This window comes from Delphinapterus leucas, chromosome 4 (assembly GCF_059928025.1).
Source record: "Delphinapterus leucas isolate spDelLeu-1000000601 "Yukka" chromosome 4, BTC_Dleu_Yukka2, whole genome shotgun sequence".
Lineage (NCBI taxonomy): Eukaryota > Metazoa > Chordata > Mammalia > Artiodactyla > Monodontidae > Delphinapterus > Delphinapterus leucas.
In genome coordinates, this window is record NC_143132.1 from 46,197,190 (window position 1) to 46,218,756 (window position 21,567).

Consider the following 21,567-nt stretch of genomic DNA (forward strand, 5'->3'; position numbering starts at 1 on the left):
CGTACATTAGACCAAATTTGCTTGAAGAATGGGATAAAGATATACCAGCTGCTATTGTGTTTACAGAAGTAGTTCCTTTACTAAACCCTTTTATTTGTAGCCTAAGAAATAAGGAAGTAATAACTGTTTTGAGGAAAATTCTGAAGAAAAAAATTTGAAACAAATGGGGTCTACTGTACCTTAATGATTTAAATGCAGAAAAAAAAACTTCCAAGTGAAATTACACAGAGAAAATGCACAAATTGTATGTAAAATATTAAAACATATCATAATGCATTCAATTTAAGTAGCAGTATATAAGGGAGAAAATATACAAGAAGGAGAAAATTATACTAAATCTTAATTCAAATTAACAAAAATCAAAACCAAATTTTGAAATAATTCAAGAAAAACACAGTATGCTGCCAAGGTCATGGATTGTGTCAGCATCGGGGGATATCAGCACCCAAAAGAAAAACAATTATATCTCAATAAAACTGAAAAAAGTTTTTAAATTGTCAGACTGAGGAAAAGAAAAGGAAGAAAACCAACAAAATTAGCAATTTCAAGTATAAAGGAAAATCCGATTAAGCATTAATAGCCAGCCCACATTAATAGTTTGGAGCATGAGCACTCCAGTTATGCTAAAAGGGTTTAAGGGTATATGAACCTTCAACCAATGAAATCACTTACAACCATGAGTGACAAAGTTGAGGCAAGTGAATTTTGAGGAATTACTTTTAATAGCATTTTGAAGGACATTGTAGTTAGAATAGAGGCAGTTAGGAAACAAAGGTGTGAAATAAAAGTGAATATTATATTTCCAAGTTGAATTTCCTATGGAGTTGCATAATTAAAGATGGAATGTCGGGCTTCCCTGGTGGCGCAGTGGTTGAGAGGCCTCCTGCCGATGCAGAGGACACAAGTTCGTGCCCCGGTCCGGGAAGATCCCACAAGCCGCGGAGCGGCTGGGCCCATGAGCCATGGCTGCTGAGCCTGCGTGTCCGGAGCCTGTGCTCCGCAACGGGAGAGGCCACAACAGTGAGAGGCCCACATACCACAAAAAAAATAAAAAAGCCAAACTCATAAAAATAGGGTAAAATCGTGGTTACTAGGGGCAGGGGGATGGGAGAATTGGAGAGATGTTTGAGGGTATAAACTTGAAACTAATAGTTTCATGGTAACCTTGGACATGCCCGAGTCTTGTATGTCTTTCAGAAATTTAAAATTGGTATCATAAATTATTTCTATTAATTTGAAGTTTTCATTAATTTTTTACTAAAATAAATTTTTGACTAAATAAAGATATGATTTTCCCATTTTTTTCAAAGAAGGTAAACTTGTTAATGGGATCGGGTTCATTCATTACTTGAAAAAATGTTTATTAAGATGTCTGTAGCATCAAAACTGGATATATGAAGTAGGAGAGGAAATATGCTGTTAAACAAAACAACATAAATATACAATATAACATAGTATAGTGACTATATTTATTCAAAATATTTCATGTATAAATACTTAATAGATACAGTCATAACTTAGTTCCATCTTGTATAGCTCACAAGTCACAAGTAGAAAAGGTTACATTTTGCTACAAATATTTACACTGTACTTGTTTCAGCAAAAATTTACTAATATTCCACGGATCTTATAGTTAATGGATAAACAATTTTCAAAACTTCAGAAAACTGAATTTTAAAGATAATTTTTTTAAAAATATAGCATAATCAACTATACTCCAATATAAAATAAAATTTTTAAAAATTAAAGAAATTTTAAAAAATATATGTAACAATTTTCTTTATGACTCTATAATGACACAGACAATATGTTTTAAAATATTTCTTAAGGAAATACTTAGTGGTTAACTATACAAACTCTTAAAAATCAAACATATTTTGGACATTAAAAGGATAATAAGGGGGCTTCCCTGGTGGTGCAGTGGTTGAGAGGCCGCCTGCCGATGCAGGGGACACGGGTTCGTGCCCCGGTCCGGGAAGATCCCACAAGCCGCGGAGCGGCTGGGCCCGTGAGCCATGGCCGCTGAGCCTGCGCATCCGGAGCCTGTGCTCCACGATGGGAGAGGCCACAGCAGTGAGAGGCCCGCCTACCGCAAAAAAAAAAAAAAAAAAAAAGGATAATAAGGGAATATTATGAACAACTCTATGCCCATAAATTTGAGAATCTGGATGAAATGGACCAATTCCTTGAAAAACACAATCTGCCAAAACTCATACAAAAAAAAATACACAATCTAAAAAGCTTATACCTATTAAAGAAATTGAATCAATGATTAATAACCTTCCAAAACAAAAAGTACCAGGCCCAGATAAGTTCAACTGATAAATTCTACAAAACATTTAAGGAAGAAATTATACCAATTCCCTACAATTTTTTTCTGAAGATAGAGGCAAAGGGAATACTTTCTAACTCATTCTATAAAGCCAGCATTACTCTAAAACCAAACCAGACAAAGACAATACAAGAAAACTACAGACAAATATCTCTCATAAACACAGATGCAAAAATTCTCAAATTAGCAAAGTGAATCTAACAATGTATAAAAAGCCTATGCACCATGACCAAGTGGAATTTATCGCAGGTATGCAAGGCTGGCTCAATATTCAAAAAAGAATTAATGTAATATTTTACATCAACTGGCTAAAGAAGAAAAATTACATGATCACCTTAATAGATACATAAAGAGCATGTGACAAAATTCAACATCCAACAAAATTCAACATTCACTCATGATAGAAACTCTCAGTAAGCTAGAAATGGGGAAAAACTTCCTCAACTGGACAAATAATACCTACATAAAACCTAGAGTTAACATCAAACTTAATGGTGAGAAACTTGAAGCTTTCCCACTAAGATCAGAAACAAAGCAAGCAAAAGCACCACAGCTTTTCAACATTGTGCTGGAAGTGCTAGCTAATGCAATGAAACAGGAAAAGGAAATAAAAGGGATACTTGTTGAGAAGAAAGAAATAAAACTGTCTTTGTTCACAGATGACATGACTGGCTATGTAGAAAATCTGAAAGAATCAACAAAAAACTCTTGGAACTAATAAGCAATTATAGCCAAGTTGCAGGATACAAGGTTAGTACAAAGGTTACACAAAAGTATATTTTAAGGTATTGCTTTTCTATATAACAGAAATGAACAAGTGGAATTTGAAATTAAAAACACAGTACCATTTACATTAGCACCCATAAAAATGAAATACTTAGGTATAAATATTTTAAAAATATGTATAAGATCTATATGAGGAAAACTATCAAACTTTGATAAATCAAAAGAGACTAAAATCAATGGAGAGATATTCCATGTTCATGGGTACAAAGGTTCAATATTGTAAAGGTGCCCCAAATTGATCTACAGATTCAATGCAATCCCAATCAAAATCCAGGCAAGTTATTTTGTGGCTATTGACAAACTGATTCTCAAGTTTCTATAAAGAGGCAAAAGACCCAGAATAGTCTACACAATATTTAAGGAGAACAAAGTTGGAGAACTGACACCACCTAACTTCAAGACTTACTATAAAGCTACAGTAATCAAGACAGTATGGTATTGGCATAAGAATAGACAAATAGATCAATGGATAGAAGAGAGAGACCAGAAATAGACCCACATAAACATGATCATAAGATCTTTGACAATGGAGCAAAAACAATGCAATGGAGCCAAGACTGTCATTTCAACAAATGCTGCTAGAACAACTGAACATGCAAAACAAAACAAATGAACAAAAAAGTCTAACATACCTTACACCCTTCACAAAAATTAACTCAAAATGTATCATATGACAGTCTCTAGGTCCATCTACATCTCTACAAATGACCCAATTTCGTCCCCTTTTAGAGATGAGTAATATTCCATTGTATATATGTACCACATCTTCTTTATCCTTTCCTCTGTTGATGGACATTTAGGTTGCTTCCATGTCCTAACTATTGTAAATAGTGCTGCTATGAACATTGGGGTGCATGTGTCTTTTTGAATTATGGTTTTCTCTGGGTATATGCCCAGTAGTGGGATTGCTGGGTCAGATGGTAGTTCTTTTTTTAGTTTTTTAAGGAAACTCCATACTGTTTTCCATAGTGGCTCTATCAATTTACACTACCACCAACAGTACATGAGGGTTCCCTTTTCTTCATACCCTCTCCAGCATTGTTTGTAGATTTTTTGGTGATACAGAGTGAAGTAAGTCAGAAAGAGAAAAAAAAATCGTATATTAACGCATATATCTGGACTCTAGAAAAATGGTATAGATGATCCCTTTTGAAAAGCAGAAAGAGAGACACAGACATAGAGAACAAATGTATGGACACCAAGGGGGAAGGGGGGTGGGAGGAATTGAGAGATTGGGATTGACACATATACACTATTGATACTATGTATAAAATAGATAACCAATGAGAACATACTGTATAGCACAGGGAGCTCTACTTAATGCACTATGGTGACCTGAGTGGGAAGGAAGTCCAAAAGGAGGGGATAAATGTATATGTGTGGCTGATTCATTTTGCTGTACAATAGAAACTAACACAACATTGTAAAGCAACTATACTCCAATAAAAATTAATTTTAAAAAATGTATTGCAGACGTAAAGGAAAAATGCAGTATTATAAAATTCCTAGAAGATACCAGGAGAAAATCTAGATGACTTTGGGATTGACAATGAGTTTTAAGATACAAGACCAAAGCCATGATACATAAAAGAAAGAATTGATAAGCTGGACTTCAATAAAATTAAAATTTTCTGCTTGCAAAAGACACTGCCAAGAGAATGAAAAGACAAGCCACAAATCAGGAGAAAATATTTGTGTAAGACACATCTGATAAAGGGCTGTTATCCAAAATATAGAAAGAACTCTGAAAACTCAACAATAAGAAAACAAACAACCAGATTTAAAAAGGTGCTCATAGCCATCAGCAAAATGCAAATTAAAACAATGAGACACCATTACACACCTAGTAGAATGGCCAAAATCTGGAATAATGACACCACCAAATGCTGGCAAAGATGTGGTGCAACAGGAATTCTCATTCATTCCCGGTAGAAATGCAAAATTGTACAGCCACTTTGGAAGACAGTTAGGGAGTTTCTTACAAAACTAAACATATTCTTATATCATCCAGCAATCTCACTCCTTGGTATTTACCCAAAGGAGTTGAAAACTTATGTCCACACAAAAACCTGTGTATGTTTATAGCAGCTTTATTCATAATTGCCATAACTTGGAAGCAACCAAGTTACCCTTCAGTAGGTGCATGGATAAATTGTTGTATGTCTAGACAATGAAATATTAGTCAGAAATGAGCTATCAAAGCCATGAAAAGACGTGGAGGAAACTTTCATGCATTTTATTAAGTGAAGGAAGCCAATCTGAAAAAGCTATATACTGTGTGATTCTAAATGTATAGCATTCTGGAAAAGGCATAAAACTATGGAGATAGTAAAAAGATCAGTGATTGTCAGGGGTTGGGGGAAAAGATGGATGAATAGCAGGAACATAGAGGATTATTAGGACAGTAAAAATATTCTGTATGATACTATAATGGTGGATACTTGTCACTATCAAGGTATCCAAAGCCGTAGAATGTACAACACCAAGAGTGAACTCTAATGTAAACTATAGACTTTGGGTGATAATGATGTGTCAACCAGTGTAATAAATGTACCACTCTGGTGGGGATGTTGATAATGGAGAAGACTATGCATGTGTGGGAACAAGGGGTATATAGAAAATCTCTGTACTTTCTGCTCGATTTTGCTGTGAACCTAAAGCTGTTCTCATAAAAAATGTCTATTAAACATAAGCAAAAATCAAACACACAGTCTGTAGCTCACACAGCAATCTTCTTATCTCAGCTCTGCCTAACCAAGTGCTCTGTGGTTTACCAGTTACTAGCAAAGACCAGTCTCATTTTATCCCTCCAAAGTCTTCATCTGATTTCTGGTTTCTGCTGCTCTTTTGCCATCTATACTCATTATGATGCTGAGCTGAAAAAGTTCAGATTATTTTATGGTATAAATTCTCCCATGTGGCCTCTTCTCATCTTCTCTGTAAAATAACAAATACATGACAATTCCAATTTTCACCTAAAACTGACTGTAAAAAACAGTCTCTTGCTTGTTTTTCTATCTGTTTCCCTGTTTCCTGTTTGTCTCTGGACAAAATCAGAAGGCTTTTTCTTTCATTTTAATTTTTTCCAAAAGTTGTCCTTGCATTTGGCCAACCTATTTTTGAGGTTTATAATATGTGAAGCCCTAAGGTAGATCCTAGGTGGAAATAAAAATTAAATATGACCTAATATTGACTTGAAAGGATAGAATTTGTTCTCAAGAAGCAAAGCTATTTCAGGTTAACCCTTGTGAAATGTTTTTGTAGGACAAAAATTGATAGAATATTGACAATGTCATGGTTCATTCCAATATATATTCACAAATAATTCCAATAGTAGCATGACCATAAAGCATCTTTTCTTATACCCAGAATCTCATTAAAATATCTGTGAGTCATCCCATAATCAGAATGGCCCTCAGTCTTTGCCCAGTATCTCAGCAGGTACTTCATGCAAACTTTAATTTCTGCCTCTGACACTTTTCTTTAGAGGGGCCCAAATTCACCACAGGGGCCAGACCAGGAATGAAAAATATATATTCTCCCTCTTATGCCAAAATTATCTCTCTCAAAACTAATTGTCACAGGTTAGATTTCCAGAGAAATAGTCTGTTCAATGGAGTTTTCTGTGCTGGATGTTTATTAGAGAGTGCCCTGGGGGATAACTCTTGTGGAAGAAAGAGTTTTAAAGGATTTGTCAGGGGGAGAGACCCAATATAATACAGACCCCTGATAGCATGTGCCGACTCCACAAATACCCTAGAGCTAAAAGAGTTCAGAGTTCTCAAGAGAAAATAAGCATAGGAAAAAATAAAACAGAGGCTTCCGGGAAGATGGCGGAAGAGTAAGACGCAGAGATCACCTTCCTCCCCACAGATACACCAGAAATACATCGACACGTGGAACAACTCCTACAGAACACCTACTGAACGCTGGCAGAAGACCTCAGTCCTCCCAAAAGGCAAGAAACTCCCCACGTACCTGGGTAGGGCAAAAGAAAAAAGAATAAACAGAGACAAAAGAATAGGGACGGGACCTGCACCAGTGGGAGGGAGCTGTGAAGGAGAAAAGGTTTCCACACACCAGAAGCACCTTCGCGGGCGGAGGGGGAAAGCTTCGGAGCCGCGCAGGAGAGCACAGCAACAGGGATGCGGAGGGCAAAGCGGAGAGATTCCCGCAGAAAGGATCAGGGCCGACCAGCACTCACCAGGCCGAGAGGCTTGACTGCTCACTCGCCGGGGCGGGCGGGGCTGGGAGTTGAGGCTCAGGCTTCTGTCGGAGCGCCAGGAGAGGACTGGGGTTGGCAGCGTGAACACAGCCTGCAGCGGGTTAGTGCGCCACAGCTAGCCGGGAGGGAGTCCGGAGAAAAGTCTGGACCTGACGAAGAGGCAAGAGACTTTTTCTTCCCTCTTTGTTTCCTGGTGCGTGAGGAGAGGGGATTAAGAGCGCTGCTTAAAGGAGCTCCAGAGACGGGCGCGAGCCGCGGCTAAAAGCGCGGACCCCAGAGACGGGCATGAGATGCTAAGGCTGCTGCTGCCGCCACCAAGAAGCCTGTGTGCGAGCACAGGTCACTATCCACACCCCCCTTCCGGGGAGCCTGTGCAGCCCGCAACTGCCAGGGTCCCGGGATCCAGGGACAACTCCCCCGGGAGAACGCACAGCACGCCTCAGGTCGGTGCAACGCCACGCCGGCCTCTGCCGCCGCAGACACGCCCCACACGCCGTGCCCCTCCCTCCCGCCGGCCTGAGTGAGCCAGAGCCGCCAAATCAGCGACTCCTTTAACCCCGTCCTGTCTGAGCAAAGAACAGACGCCCTCCAGCGACCGACATGCAGAGGCGGGGCCAAATCGAAAGCTGAGACCCTGGGAGCTGTGAGAACAAAGAAGAGAAAGGGAAATCTCTCCCAGCAGCCCTAGAAGCAGCGGATTAAAGTTCCACAATCAACTTGATGTACCCTGCATCTCTGGAATACATGAATAGACAACGAATCATCCCAAATTAAGGAGACGGACTTTGAAAGCAAGATTTATGATTTTTTTCCCCTTTTCCTCTTTTTGTGAGTGTATATGTGTATGCTTCTGTGTGAGATTTTGTCTGTATAGCTTTGCTTACACCATTTGTCCTAGGGTTCTATCCATCCATTTTTTTTTCTCTTAATAATTATTTTTTTATTTTAATAACTTTATTATATTTTATCTTACTTTTATTTTACTTTATCTTCTTTCTTTTTTCCTTCCCTCCTTCCTTTCTTCCTTCCTCCCTCCCTCCCTTCTTTCTTTCTTTCTTTCTCTCTCTCTACTTCTACTAATTCTTTCTTTCTACATTTTTTCCCTTTTATTCTGAGCCGTGTGGATGAAAGGCTCTTGGTGCTGCAGCCAGGAGTCAGTGCTGTGCCTCTGAGGTGGGAGAGCCAACTTCAGGACACTGGTCCACAAGAGACCTCCCAGCTCCACATAATAGCAAATGGCGAAAATCTCCCAGAGATCTCCACCTCAACACCAGCACCCAACTTCACTCAACGACCAGCAAGCTACAGTACTGGATATCCTATACCAAACAACTAGCAAGGCAGGAACACAACCCCACCCATTAGCAGAGAGGCTGCCTAAAATCATAATAAGTCCACAGACACCCCAAAACACACCACCAGACGTGGACCTGCCCACCAGAAAGACAAGATCCAGCCTCATCCACCAGAACACAGGCACTAGTCCCCTCTACCAGGAAGCCTACACAACCCACTGAACCAGCCTTAGCCACTGGGAACAGACACCAGAAACAACAGGAACTACAAACCTGCAGCCGGCAAAAAGGAGACCCCAAACACAGTAAGATAAGCAAAATGAGAAGACAGAAAAGCACACAGCAGATGAAGGAGCAAGATAAAAGCCCACCAGACCTAACAACTGAAGAGGAAATAGGCAGTCTACCTGAAAAAGAATTCAGAATAATGATACTAAAGATGATACAAAATCTTGGAAATAGAATAGACAAAATGCAAGAAACATTTAACAAGGACGTAAAAGAACTAAAGAGGAAACAAGCAACGATGAACAACACAATAAATGAAATTAAAAATACTCTAGAAGGGATCAATAGCAGAATAACTGAGGCAGAAGAACACATAAGTGACCTGGAAGATAAAATAGTGGAAATAACTACTGCAGAGCAGAATAAAGAAAAAAGAATGAAAAGAACTGAGGACAGTCTCAGAGTCCTCTGGGACAACATTAAATGCACCAACATTCGAACTATAAGGTTCCAGAAGAAGAAGAGAAAAAGAAAGGGACTGAGAAAATATTTGAAGAGATTATAGTTGAAAACTTCCCTAATATGGGAAAGGAAATAGTTAATCAAGTCCAGGAAGCACAGAGAGTCCCATACAGGAAAAATCCAAGGAGAAATACGCCAAGACACATTTTAATCAAACTGTCAAAAATTAAATACAAAGAAAACATATTAAAAGCAGCAAGGGAAAAACAACAAATAACACACAAGGGAATCCCCATAAGGTTAACAGCAGATCTTTCAGCAGAAACCCTACAAGCCAGAAGGGACTGGCAGGACATATTTAAAGTGATGAAGGAGAAAAACCTGCACCCAAGATTACTCTACCCAGCAAGGATCTCATTCAGATTTGATGGAGAAATTAAAACCTTTACAGACAAGCAAAAGCTGAGAGAGTTCAGCACCACCAAGCCAGCTTTACAACAACTGCTAAAGGAATTTCTCTAGGCAAGAAACACAAGAGAAGGAAAAGACCTACAATAACGAACCCAAAACTATTAAGAAAATGGGAATAGGAACATACAATCAATAATTACCTTAAATGTAAATGGACTAAATGCTCCCACCAAAAGACACAGATTGGCTGAATGTATACAAAAACAAGACGCATATATTTGCTGTCTACAAGAGACCCACTTCAGACGTAGAGACACATACAGACTGAAAGTAAGGGGATGGAAAAAGATATTTCATGCAAATGGAAACCAAAAGAAAGCTGGAGTAGCAATTCTCATATCAGACAAAATAGACTTTAAAATAAAGACTATTAGAAGAGACAAAGAAGGACACTACATAATGATCAAGGGATTGATCCAAGAAGAAGACATAACAATTGTAAATATTTATGCACCCAACATAGGAGCACCTCAATACATAAGGCAAATACTAACAGCCATAAAAGGGGAAATTGACAGTAACACATTCATAGCAGGGGACTTTAACACCCCACTTTCAACAATGGGCAGATCATCCAAAATGAAAATAAATAAGGAAACACAAGCTTTAAATGATACATTAAACAAGATGGACTTAATTGATATTTATAGGACATTCCATCCAAAAACAACAGAATACACATTTTTCTCAAGTGCTCATGGAACATTCTCCAGAATAGATCATATCTTGGGTCACAAATCAAGCCTTAGTAAATTTAAGAAAATTGAAATTGTATCAAGTATATTTTCCAACCACAACGCTTTGAGACTAGATATCAATTACAGGAAAAGATCTGTAAAAAATACAAACACATGGAGGCTAAACAATACACTACTTAATAATGAAGTGATCACTGAAGAAATCAAAGAGGAAATAAAAAAAATACCTAGAAACAAATGACAATGGAGACACGACAACCAAAAATCTATGGGATGCAGCAAAAGCAGTTCTAAGAGAGAAGTTTATAGCAACACAATCCTACCTTAAGAAACAGGAAACATCTTGAGTAAACAACCTAACCTTGCACCTAAAGCAATTAGAGAAAGAAGAACAAAAAAACCCGAAAGTTAGCAGAAGGAAAGAAATCATGAAAATCCGATCAGAAATGAATGAAAAAGAAATGAAGGTAACGATAGCAAAGATGAATAAAACTAAAAGCTGGTTCTTTGAGAAGATAAACAAAATTGATAAACCATTAGGCAGACTCATCAAGACAAAAAGGGAAAAGACTCAAATCAATAGAATTAGAAATGAAAAAGGAGAAGTAACAACTGACACTGCAGAAATACAAAAGATCATGAGAGATTACTACAAGCAACTCTATGCCAATAAAATGGACAACCTGGAAGAAATGGACAAATTCTTAGAAATGCACAAGCTGCCAAGACTGAATCAGGAAGAAACAGAAAATATGAACAGACCAATCACAAGCACTGAAATTGAAACTGTGATGAAAAATCTTCCAACAAACAAAAGCCCAGGACCAGATGGCTTCACAGGCAAATTCTATCAAACATTTAGAGAAGGGCTAACACCTATCCTTCTGAAACTCTTCCAAAATATAGCAGAGGGAGGAACACTCCCAATCTCATTCTACGAGGCCACCATCACCCTGATACCAAAAGCAGACAAGGATGTCACAAAGAAAGAAAACTACAGGCCAATATCACTGATGAACATAGATGCAAAAATTCTCAACAAAATACTAGCAAACAGAATCCAACAGCACATTAAACGGATCATACACCATGATCAAGTGGGGTTTATTCCAGGAATGCAAGGATTCTTCAATAAGGGCAAATGAATCAACGTGATACACCATATTAACAAATTGAAGGAGAAAAACCATATGATCATCTCAATAGATTCAGAGAAAGCTTTTGACAAAATTCAACACCCATTTATGATAAAAAACCCTGCAGAAAGTAGGCATAGAGGGAACTTTCCTCAACATAATAAAGGCCATATATGACAAACCCACAGCCAACATCATCCTCAATAGTGAAAAACTGAAACCATTTCCACTAAGATCAGGAACAAGACAAGGTTGCTCACCCTCACCACTCTTATTCAACATAGTTTTGGAAGTTTTAGCCACAGCAATCGGAGAACAAAAGGAAATAAAAGGAATCCAAATTGGAAAAGAAGAAGTAAAGCTGTCACTGTTTGCAGATGACATGATACTATACATAGAGAATCCTAAAGATGCTACCAGAAAACTACTAGAGCTAATCAATAAATTTGGTAAAGTAGCAGGATACAAAAGAAATGCACAGAAATCTCTGGCATTCCTATAAACGAATGATGAAAAATCTGAAAGTGAAATCAAAAAACACTCCCATGTACCGCTGCAACAAAAAGAATAAAATATCTAGGAATAAACCTACCTAAGGACACAAAAGACCTGTATGCAGAAAATTATAAGACACTGATGAAAGAAATTAAAGATGATACAAATAGATGGAGAGATATACCATGTTCTTGGATTGGAAGAATCAACATTGTGAAAATGACTATACTACCCAAAGCAATCTACAGATTCAATGCAATCCCTATCAAACTACCACTGACATTTTTCACAGAACTAGAACAAAAAATTTCACAATTTGTATGGAAACACAAAAGACCCCGAATAGCCAAAGCAATCTTGAGAACAAAATACGGAGCTGGAGGAATCAGGCTCCCTGACTTCAGACTATACTACAAAGCTACAGTAATCAAGACAGTATGGTACTGGCACAAAAACAGACAGATAGATCAATGGAACAGGAGAGAAAGCCCAGAGATAAACCCATGCACATATGGTCACCTTATCTTTGATAAAGGAGGCAGGAATGTACAGTGGAGAAAGTACAGCCTCTTCAATAAGTGGTGCTGGGAGAACTGGACAGGTACATGTAAAAGTATGAGATTAGATCACTCCCTAACACCATACACAAAAACAAGCTCAAAATGGATTAAACACCTAAATGTAAGGCCAGAAACTATCAAACTCTTAGAGGAAAACATAGGCAGAACACTCTATGACATAAATCACAGCAAGATCCTTTTTGACCCACCTCCTAGAGAAATGGAAATAAAAACAAAAATAAACAAACGGGACCTAATGAAACTTCAAAGCTTTTGCACAGCAAAGGAAACCAGACCAAAAGACAACCCTCAGAATGGGAGAAAATATTTTCAAATGAAGCAACTGACAAAGGATTCATCTCTAAAATTTATAAGCAGCTCATGCAGCTCAATAACAAAAAAACAAACAACCCAATCCAAAAATGGGCAGAGGACCTAAATAGACATTTCTCCAAAGAAGATATACAGACTGCCAACAAACACATGAAAGAATGCTCAACATCATTAATCATTAGAGAAATGCAAATCAAAACTACAATGAGATATCATCTCACACCAGTCAGAATGGCCATCATCAAAAAATCTAGAAATAATAAATCCTGGAGAGGGTGTGGAGAAAAGGGAACTCTCTTGCACTGTTGGTGGGAATATAAATTGATACAGCCACTATGGAGAACAGTATGGAGGTTCCTTAAAAAACTACAAATAGAATTACCATATGACCCAGCAATCCCACTACTGGGCATATACCCTGAGAAAACCATAATTCAAAAAGAATCATGTACCAAAATATTCATTGCAGCTCTATTTACAATAGCCCAGAGATGGAAACACAACCTAAGTGTCAATCATCGGATGAATGGATAAAGAAGATGTGGCACGTATATACAATGGAATATTACTCTGCCATAAAAAGAAATGAAATTGAGCTATTTGTAATGAGGTGGATAGACCTAGAGTCTGTCATACAGAGTGAAGTAAGTCAGAAAGAGAAAGACAAATACCGTATGCTAACACATATATATGGAATTTAAGAAAAAAAAATGTCATGAAGAACCTAGGGGTAAGACAGGAATAAAGACACAGACCTTCTAGAGAATGGACTTGAGGATATGGGGAGGAGAAGGCTAAGCTGTGACAAAGCGAGAGAGAGGCATGGACATATATACAATACCAAACGTAAGGTAGATAGCTAGTGGGGAGCAGCCGCATAACACAGGGAGATCAGCTCCATGCTTTGTGACCGCCTGGAGGGGTTGGATGGGGAGGGTGGGAGGGAGGGAAACACAAGAGGGAAGAGATATGGGAACATATGTATGTGTATAACTGATTCACTTTGTTATAAAGCAGAAACTAACACACCATTTTAAGGCAATTATACTCCAATAAAGAAAAAAAAAAACTTTAAAGAAAGGAACAAATCAGGTAAGAAAAGAAAATTTCAATAAAATTATAATTCATGGCAAATTTAAAATATATGGCATCCAAAGTAGAAGCAGAGAAGCTATTTAACAGAAATTCTATTTTTTTATTCATTCAGTAAAATATAAATATATTTTATATATATTTATAAATATATTATATATATTATATATATAATATATAAATATATTATATATTATAAATATATTATATGTAAAATAAAAATTACAATAGCAGAAATTTTTAAAAGTCAATTGAGTTTAAAGGTAAAGCTGGCCTAATATTTTAGAAAGTGGAAAAAAATGATTGAAAATTAAAGAAAAAAAGACCAGCAGTTTATATTCAGGAGCTCCAACATTCAAATAATAAGAGTTATCATTATCCTATCAAATAATATGAAAAAAATTATCATAGAAATAATTCCTTCTTGGAAAATATTTATGTATTAATAAATACAAGACGAATTCCCAGGATAATTGTGAAGTGAAATCTTAAGACAAAAGAAAACAATGATTAAAAACTGGAGTAGAGTGAGAGAGCTCCAGAGAAGTGTTTTGATTTAAATATTTAATGTTTCTGTTGGCCATTCTGATATACTCTTTGGAAAAAAAAAAAATGCCTATTTAGTTTTTCAGCCCATTTTTAAATCAGATTGTTTTTTGTTATTAAGTTTTACAAGTTCTTTATATATTTTAGGCATTAAGCCCTTACTGGATATATGGTTTGCAAAAATGTTTTCCCATTCTGTAGGTTGTCTTTTCATCTTGTTAATTGCCTCTTTTATGTGCTGAAGGTTTTAAAAAGATGCTCAACATCACTGATCATTCAGGGAAATGCAAATCAAAACCACAGCAAGGGGCTTCCCTGGTGGCACAGTGGTTGAGAGTCCGCCTGCTGATGCAGTGGACACGGGTTTGTGCCCCGGTCCGGGAAGATTCCACATGCCACGAAGCGGCTGGGCCCGTGAGCCATGGCCGCTGAGCCTGCGCATCTGGAGCCTGTGCTCCGCAACGGGAGAGGCCACAACAGTGAGAAGCCCGTGTACCGCAAAAAATAAATAAATAAATAAATAAAACAAAACAAAACAAAACAAAAAAACACAACACAGCAAGATATCGCCTCACATCTGTTGGAATGGCTGTCATCAAGAACACAGGAGACAACAGGTGCTGGAATGGATGTAGTGAAAAGGGAACCCTTTTACATTGTTGATAGAAATGTAAATTGGTCCAACCACTGTGGAAAACAATATGGAAGTTCCTCAAAAAATTAAAAGTAGATTTACCAACCCAGCAATTCCACTTCTGCATATATATCCAAAGGGAATGAAAACAGGATTTTGATAAGATACCTGCTCTGCAATGCAATGTTTATTACAGTTTTATTCACAATAGCCAAGATATGGAAACAACCCAAATACCCATCAACGGATGAATGGATAAAAAAAGATGTGGTACATATACACAATGGATTCCATTGTCATAAGAAAGGAAGATATCCTGCCATGTGCAACAATATGGATGGACCTTGAGTACATTATGCTAAGTGAGATAAGTCAGACAGAGAAAGACAAATATTATCACTTATATGTGGAACCCCCCAAAAAATCAATCTTGTAAAAAACAGAGAGTAAGATGGTGGTTACCAGGGGGTTGGCGTGGGAGTGGGGGGCAGTGATGGTGTTTAAGGCCACAGACTTGTAACAAATAGAGATCTAATGCATATAGAGCCCTAATGCACAGTATAATGAATATACACAACAATATTGTAGTATAATTATGTAATGTGATAAATATTGTAACAATGGCAATTATATTACAATATATAAATATACTGAATACACTATACATCTTAAACTTACACGATGTTACATGTGAAATTTATTTAATAAAAATGTTAGAATTAATTAATTAGTTGATTATACTTCTGGCAAACAATTTTGTGTCAAAATGGTAGAAAAAAAAGGCCTCATTAACCTAAGGGGAAATTTTTTGAATAAGAAAAAGGTGATATCATAGTACATTACATGGCATAACTATGAGCAATAAATACATATCCATATGAATAGAAATAATGACTACTGATTTAACCAAAATGGTGATTTAATTTTATTGAGAGGGTAAGGGGAGTGAAAGAGTATTCTCTGAGGAGCGCTGTTGTATAGTGAGAGAGCTATATACTCCTCCACAGAAACATCTATAACTAAGAAACTATAAAATAGCAGTATAACCACATCACTTAGAAATATAAAAGTGAATCCAGAAAAAAAATTAGGAGAGTTGAAAATGGTTGAGGGTTGGAGAGGGCAGAAATTGGGGTGAAGATACAGATGCTATTTTTCATTTTAAGCCATTTAAAATTATCTGACTTCCAAAATTCTGCAAATTACTCTGATAAAAATAAAATATGAATTTTAAAACATTGGTAACATTATGTTAAGCTTGAACTTTTGCTCCTTTCCACTGCCAGCATTTATAGTAGAAAACTAAGTTAGCATTTTTGAGGAAGGATACGTTAGTTCCAAACATTTGAAATTCCAAACTGTTTTCGGTCTCTGTGTCCCATTTGCAGCAACATGGATGGAACTAGAGATTATCAAACTAAGTGAAGTAAGCCAGAAAAAGAAAGACAAATACTATATTCTATCACTTACATGTGGAATCTAAAATATGACACAAAAGAACTTATCTACAAAACAGAAACAGACTCACAGACATAGAGAACAGACTTAACGGTTGCCAAGGGGGAAGGAGTGTTGGGGAAGGATGGATTGGGAGTTTGGGACCAGCAGATGCAAACTATTATATATAGAATGGATAAAAAACAAGGTCCTACTGTATAGCACGGGGAACTTTATTCAATATCCTTTGATAAACCATAATGGAAAAGAATATGAAAAAGAATGTATATACATACAACTGAATCACTTTGCTGTACAGCAGAAATTAACACAGCACTGGAAATCAACTATACACCATAAATGCCAAGGAAGGACCTAAAGGAAAGGTGCATATTGATTGCTGCTTACGAGGAATGAGAGAATTGTTGGCCAAAGGTGAAAAATGAGGCTTTAGGCATCTAAAAATGGTAAGACTTTGAAAATTGCCAGAGCAGGCCTAGACAAGAAGCAGAGCTGGCCTGATGCAGCCACAGGTCCTAAAAGATCTTTGTAACCGTGGGGTATATTGGGCCCCTGTGGGGACAAAATTTTACCATCTCACCGTGACTTATGCTCCGGTTATTTATTGTTGCATGGTCCCAAAAATCAATGACTTAAGGCAACAAAAAATCACTATATTATCATCTATCATAGTTTGGGGGGTTGCCTGTGCTCACCTAGGCAAGTTCTTGCTCAATATTTATCATCTTGTTGCAGTTACATGGTGGCTGGGACCAGAGTCGTCTCAAAGGCTCCTTCGCTTGTGTGACTGGCCATTGATACTGGCTGTCAGATGAGACCTAAGCCAACATGTGGCCTCTCCTTGTGATCTGGTGCTAAAAGTCGAATTTTGGGAAATAAGATCTTTACAGAAGTAATCAAGTTAAAATGAGGTCATTCGGATGGACCCTAATCCAATATGACTAGTGTCCTTTATAAAAAGGGGACACAGAGACAGATATGCAGAGGGAAGACAATGCAGAGAGACACAGGGAGAATGCCTTGTGAAGATGGAGGACTGGAGTGATACACCTAAGTCAGGAATGTCAAGGAGTGCTAGCAAACCACCAGGAGACAGAAAGAGGCAAGGAATGATTCCGGCAGGAGTGTGGCCCTGCCAACACCTTGATTACAAACTTCCAGCCTCCAGATCTGTTAGATGATAAAATTCTGTTGTTTTAAGGTACCTTTCTGTGGTACTTTGTTATGGCAGTGCCAGGAAACAAATACACCTGGGTTTCCTTACAGCATGGCTACTGTAGGCAGTCACTACATTTTACTCTCATTTAAGGAGAGGAAACATAGAACAGTTGATGGGAAGAGTGTCAACACTACACTGTAAGAAGAGCTTGTGGGGCTTCCCTGGTGGCGCAGTGGTTAAGAAGCCGCCTGCCAATGCAAGGGACACAGGTTCGAGCCCTGGCCCGGGAAGATCCCACATGCCGCCGAGCAACTAAGCCTGTGCACCACAACTACTGAGCCTGTCCTCTAGAGCCCGCGAGCCACAACTACTGAGCCCACGTGCCACAACTACTGAAGGCTGTACGCCTAGAGCCTGTGCTCCACAAGAAGCCACAACAATGAAAAGTCCGTGCACCGCAACGAAGAGTAGCCCCCGCTCACCGCAACTAGAGGAAGCCTGCGCACAGCAACGAAGACCCAACACAGCCAAAAATAAATAAATAAATTTATTTAAAAAAAAGAAGAAGAAGAGCTTGTGGACTGAGATATACTGTGTTGGCCAGGACAATTTACAAGAGTTGAGGAAGATGGTAAGGTAGGGCTGAGGGTACCTCAAGGGCTGAGTTTGAAGGGAGAATGTTAAGGACAGCTTAGCTCACTTATTCTTCATAAAATTTGTTTTCCCCTGGGTAAATGTTAAGAGGGCTGTTGTGAAACAAAGAACAAAGCAGTGAACTCCAAGAGAATTCAGCTTTTCAGATTTGGAGCGCCTCAGATGTCCCCTAACTCCCATGCTCCCAATAAGCCAAAATACTATGAGAGAGATACAGTTATTACCCCCATGTGACAGGTAAGAAAATGAAGTGCAGTGTGGCCGAGTCATGTGCTCGGGGTCCCACAGTAGTATTTGTGTTCTGAACCCCAAGCCAACTACAAAACCCACATCCTCGACTATCACATAAGTCACAAGATCATCCAGAGGGTTGCACAGAGCAGTTTAGAACTGTTGGCAGTGCAGGACAGCACAGTATTTTTAACATTAATTTCCAAGATTCAAAAATCAGGAGAAAATTTATAAAAGCCAATTACAGCTGCTCTTGAAAAACTGGGATATCTGGCAACTATTAGTTCTTTTTATGCCACCTGCCTGGCCTCTCCGAATATTTGAGTGTGTAACTTGCATTTCAAAATACTGCCTCTCATTATACTTCATTATTTCCATACTTGTAGTAAGAACATTTACCAACTTGCTATTATAAACTATAAAATATACTGATTTGAACAATTTCTCACTGTTTCAGGTCACCTTTTATAGTGAAAATGTTAAATAGAAGAGAAATGAGCAAAAAGGCCCAGAAGGGGTAATTTATTAATTCATTGGTTAATTAATATATAGTCATATATATAATGGTTATTTAAAAAGCAAAATAACCAACAATAAATAAGCTAAATACATTAATTCAGTTTTTAAAAGGAAAATCTTATACAGTAGATAACTGTTGAGCTGTAATTTCTTTTTTAAAAATAAATTTTTATTGGGCAGGAGTTTAAGTATGAACTTGATAGAAATATGATGGAATAATAGTCAATATAATTCATTTTAAGCAAGTGTATGTTATCTTTTTATTAAAGATGAACTTACTACTTTACTTAAATGATATCTCTTTTTATTATAATTTTATGTTTTGTTTTTGTTGGTGAATCAATATCAATCCCAGGGAACAGAAAAAACAAAAAAACAGTTAGTCCTGTTTCATGTGTTAACAGGAAAGTAAACTCCCTTTTATACAGGAAGGAAAGCCAAATGCTAATGTGGGAAAGAGTGTATTATCAAATTAGTATGCTAGTTTTGGAGAAATGAGTCATTGCATCCTGATATTACTTACAGATCTATTTTCTTTGATACTCCCTTTAGAAGATAAGGATAAAAGAATATATATGAAATTTTAAAAATGAAATAAAAATCCAAAACTTTCTGTTAAAAGAAAAAATTTCTGAGAAATTTAAAAAACATGATTTCATGGAGAGATATGCCTTTGTGTGGAACTAGTTCTTCATAAAACCAGAGAGGGTAAATGAGAGGGAACACACTGAGACATTCTGATGGGCAGGTTAGGGCATCTAAGCCCAGGTACTTAAGCTTCCTAGTATGTCATCTACAAAGTGGAGGGTGGGGGACATACATTTAGCATATTTGCAATAAATGTGGAACATAGACTAAAAGAGTTGCTTGAGGTTATCACAGCTAGAGACAACAGGACAGGGCAAACTGGATTATTCATCCCTGGAAGACAGCTATGTAGAGACTAGCTCTATGGGTAGGCCAAGAAATGTAATTTGAGGGGCTCTAAACTATTCTCCTAGTCAAAATATTTCTTCATCTCCATAGCAACAACATATTCCACCATTAGACTGTTGAGACAAACATGGTGAATAGATTTTATCTTTCCTGCCAAATGAGCAAGTAAGAGCATGATTGAATGGTTGGGGATACTGTTCATGGATTCAAAAATGAAATATATTATGCTTCCATAGTTTAGTGGTAGCCTATGTTCCACATGACTGCCATGAAAGTAGGGGTGCAGTCTGCATCCCCAGGGCCTACTCTAATGCCTGGCAGCAGGCGAGGTGCTCAAAAATTATATTAAGAAAGAAAAGCAGGAAGAAAGGGAGAAGGACAGAAGCAAAAAATTAGGATTATGGTGTTGAAAGTCCAGGTATTGAAATGGAAATAACTTACCTGGAAGGTGTGACTCATTATCTCAGTAGCATAAATCAATTCAATCGCTATTTTACCAGCTATTCAGCAGGAAGCAGCCCAGAAGAATGAGGCACAATTCTAGGAAGCCATTACTCTCACACACCGAAGGCAAGATGATGCCCTAAATGTGGTTCCTGGAAGGCCAGGGCAGCCTAAGGAAGCCAGGCTGCACTGGAAGAATCACAGCTAGATGTGGCAGGGAGAAAGGCCATGAGACAAGTTATCTTCTCGGTGCTATGTTGGCTGAACTAGGAGTGTGACTCCCCAGAGAATGCATCACCTGAATGCTCTCTTAGTCTTACATTGTCACAAGAAAAACGTAAGCCTGAAATTTATCATGACAAGAATTCTTGCAGGGGCAAGCTATGAGCACCAAAGAGATGACAGCTTTGGCAGAGTTTCCTCAGCAACCTGAGGGCTGTCCTCCTTCGTTACACTCTCCACTCTCTCCTCTTCATCCCCTCCTGTAAAGTGTGTCGTCTCTTCCTGTCATCATCAGGAAAGTATGTACTGAGTTTACTTCCTCTTAGAGTGGGAAATGATATAGGGCGACACACAGTAAAAAGAATTACACAGGCACAATCCCTGCTCCTCTGAAATTTATCTAATGCAGGACATTAAAAAAGGAAAGAAAATGGTACGGGCTATTTATAGTATATAAATTGACTAATATTAACTATAATTAACATGAATTGGCTAATATAATTGACTAATATTAAACTAAGTAGAACTTCATTCTTCACAATCCTTCTCCCATTCAATTTTTCTTCTACTTAACTAACCATATTTAAATATGTAGCCTCTACTTAGAGGGAAATAATAATTTTTGAAATATTTATTACTCTCCTCCTGAGG

The 21,567-nt window shown here is 37.7% G+C and overlaps 2 protein-coding genes across 5 annotated transcripts in view; one reads left to right on the forward strand and one right to left on the reverse strand.

Moving 5' to 3' along the window:
* The window catches only part of LOC111175830 (olfactory receptor 5K1-like), a 4,066-nt gene extending 2,379 nt beyond the window's left edge, over window positions 1-1,687 (forward strand). The window contains 1 exon segment of the mRNA XM_089910434.1: window positions 1-1,687. Coding sequence (XP_089766560.1) covers window positions 1-158 — 158 coding nt within the window. The 3' untranslated portion in view covers window positions 159-1,687.
* CLDND1 (claudin domain containing 1) overlaps window positions 1,456-21,567 on the reverse strand; it is a 35,975-nt gene continuing 15,863 nt past the window's right edge. For 3 of the 4 annotated variants that reach the window (XM_089910433.1, XM_022584177.2, XM_089910432.1), the window contains one exon: window positions 1,456-21,567. This exon is cut by the window's right edge and continues 9,737 nt beyond it. The gene's annotated coding sequence lies outside the window, so the exon portion shown is untranslated. The other variant, XR_016392979.1, reaches the window with a different exon arrangement.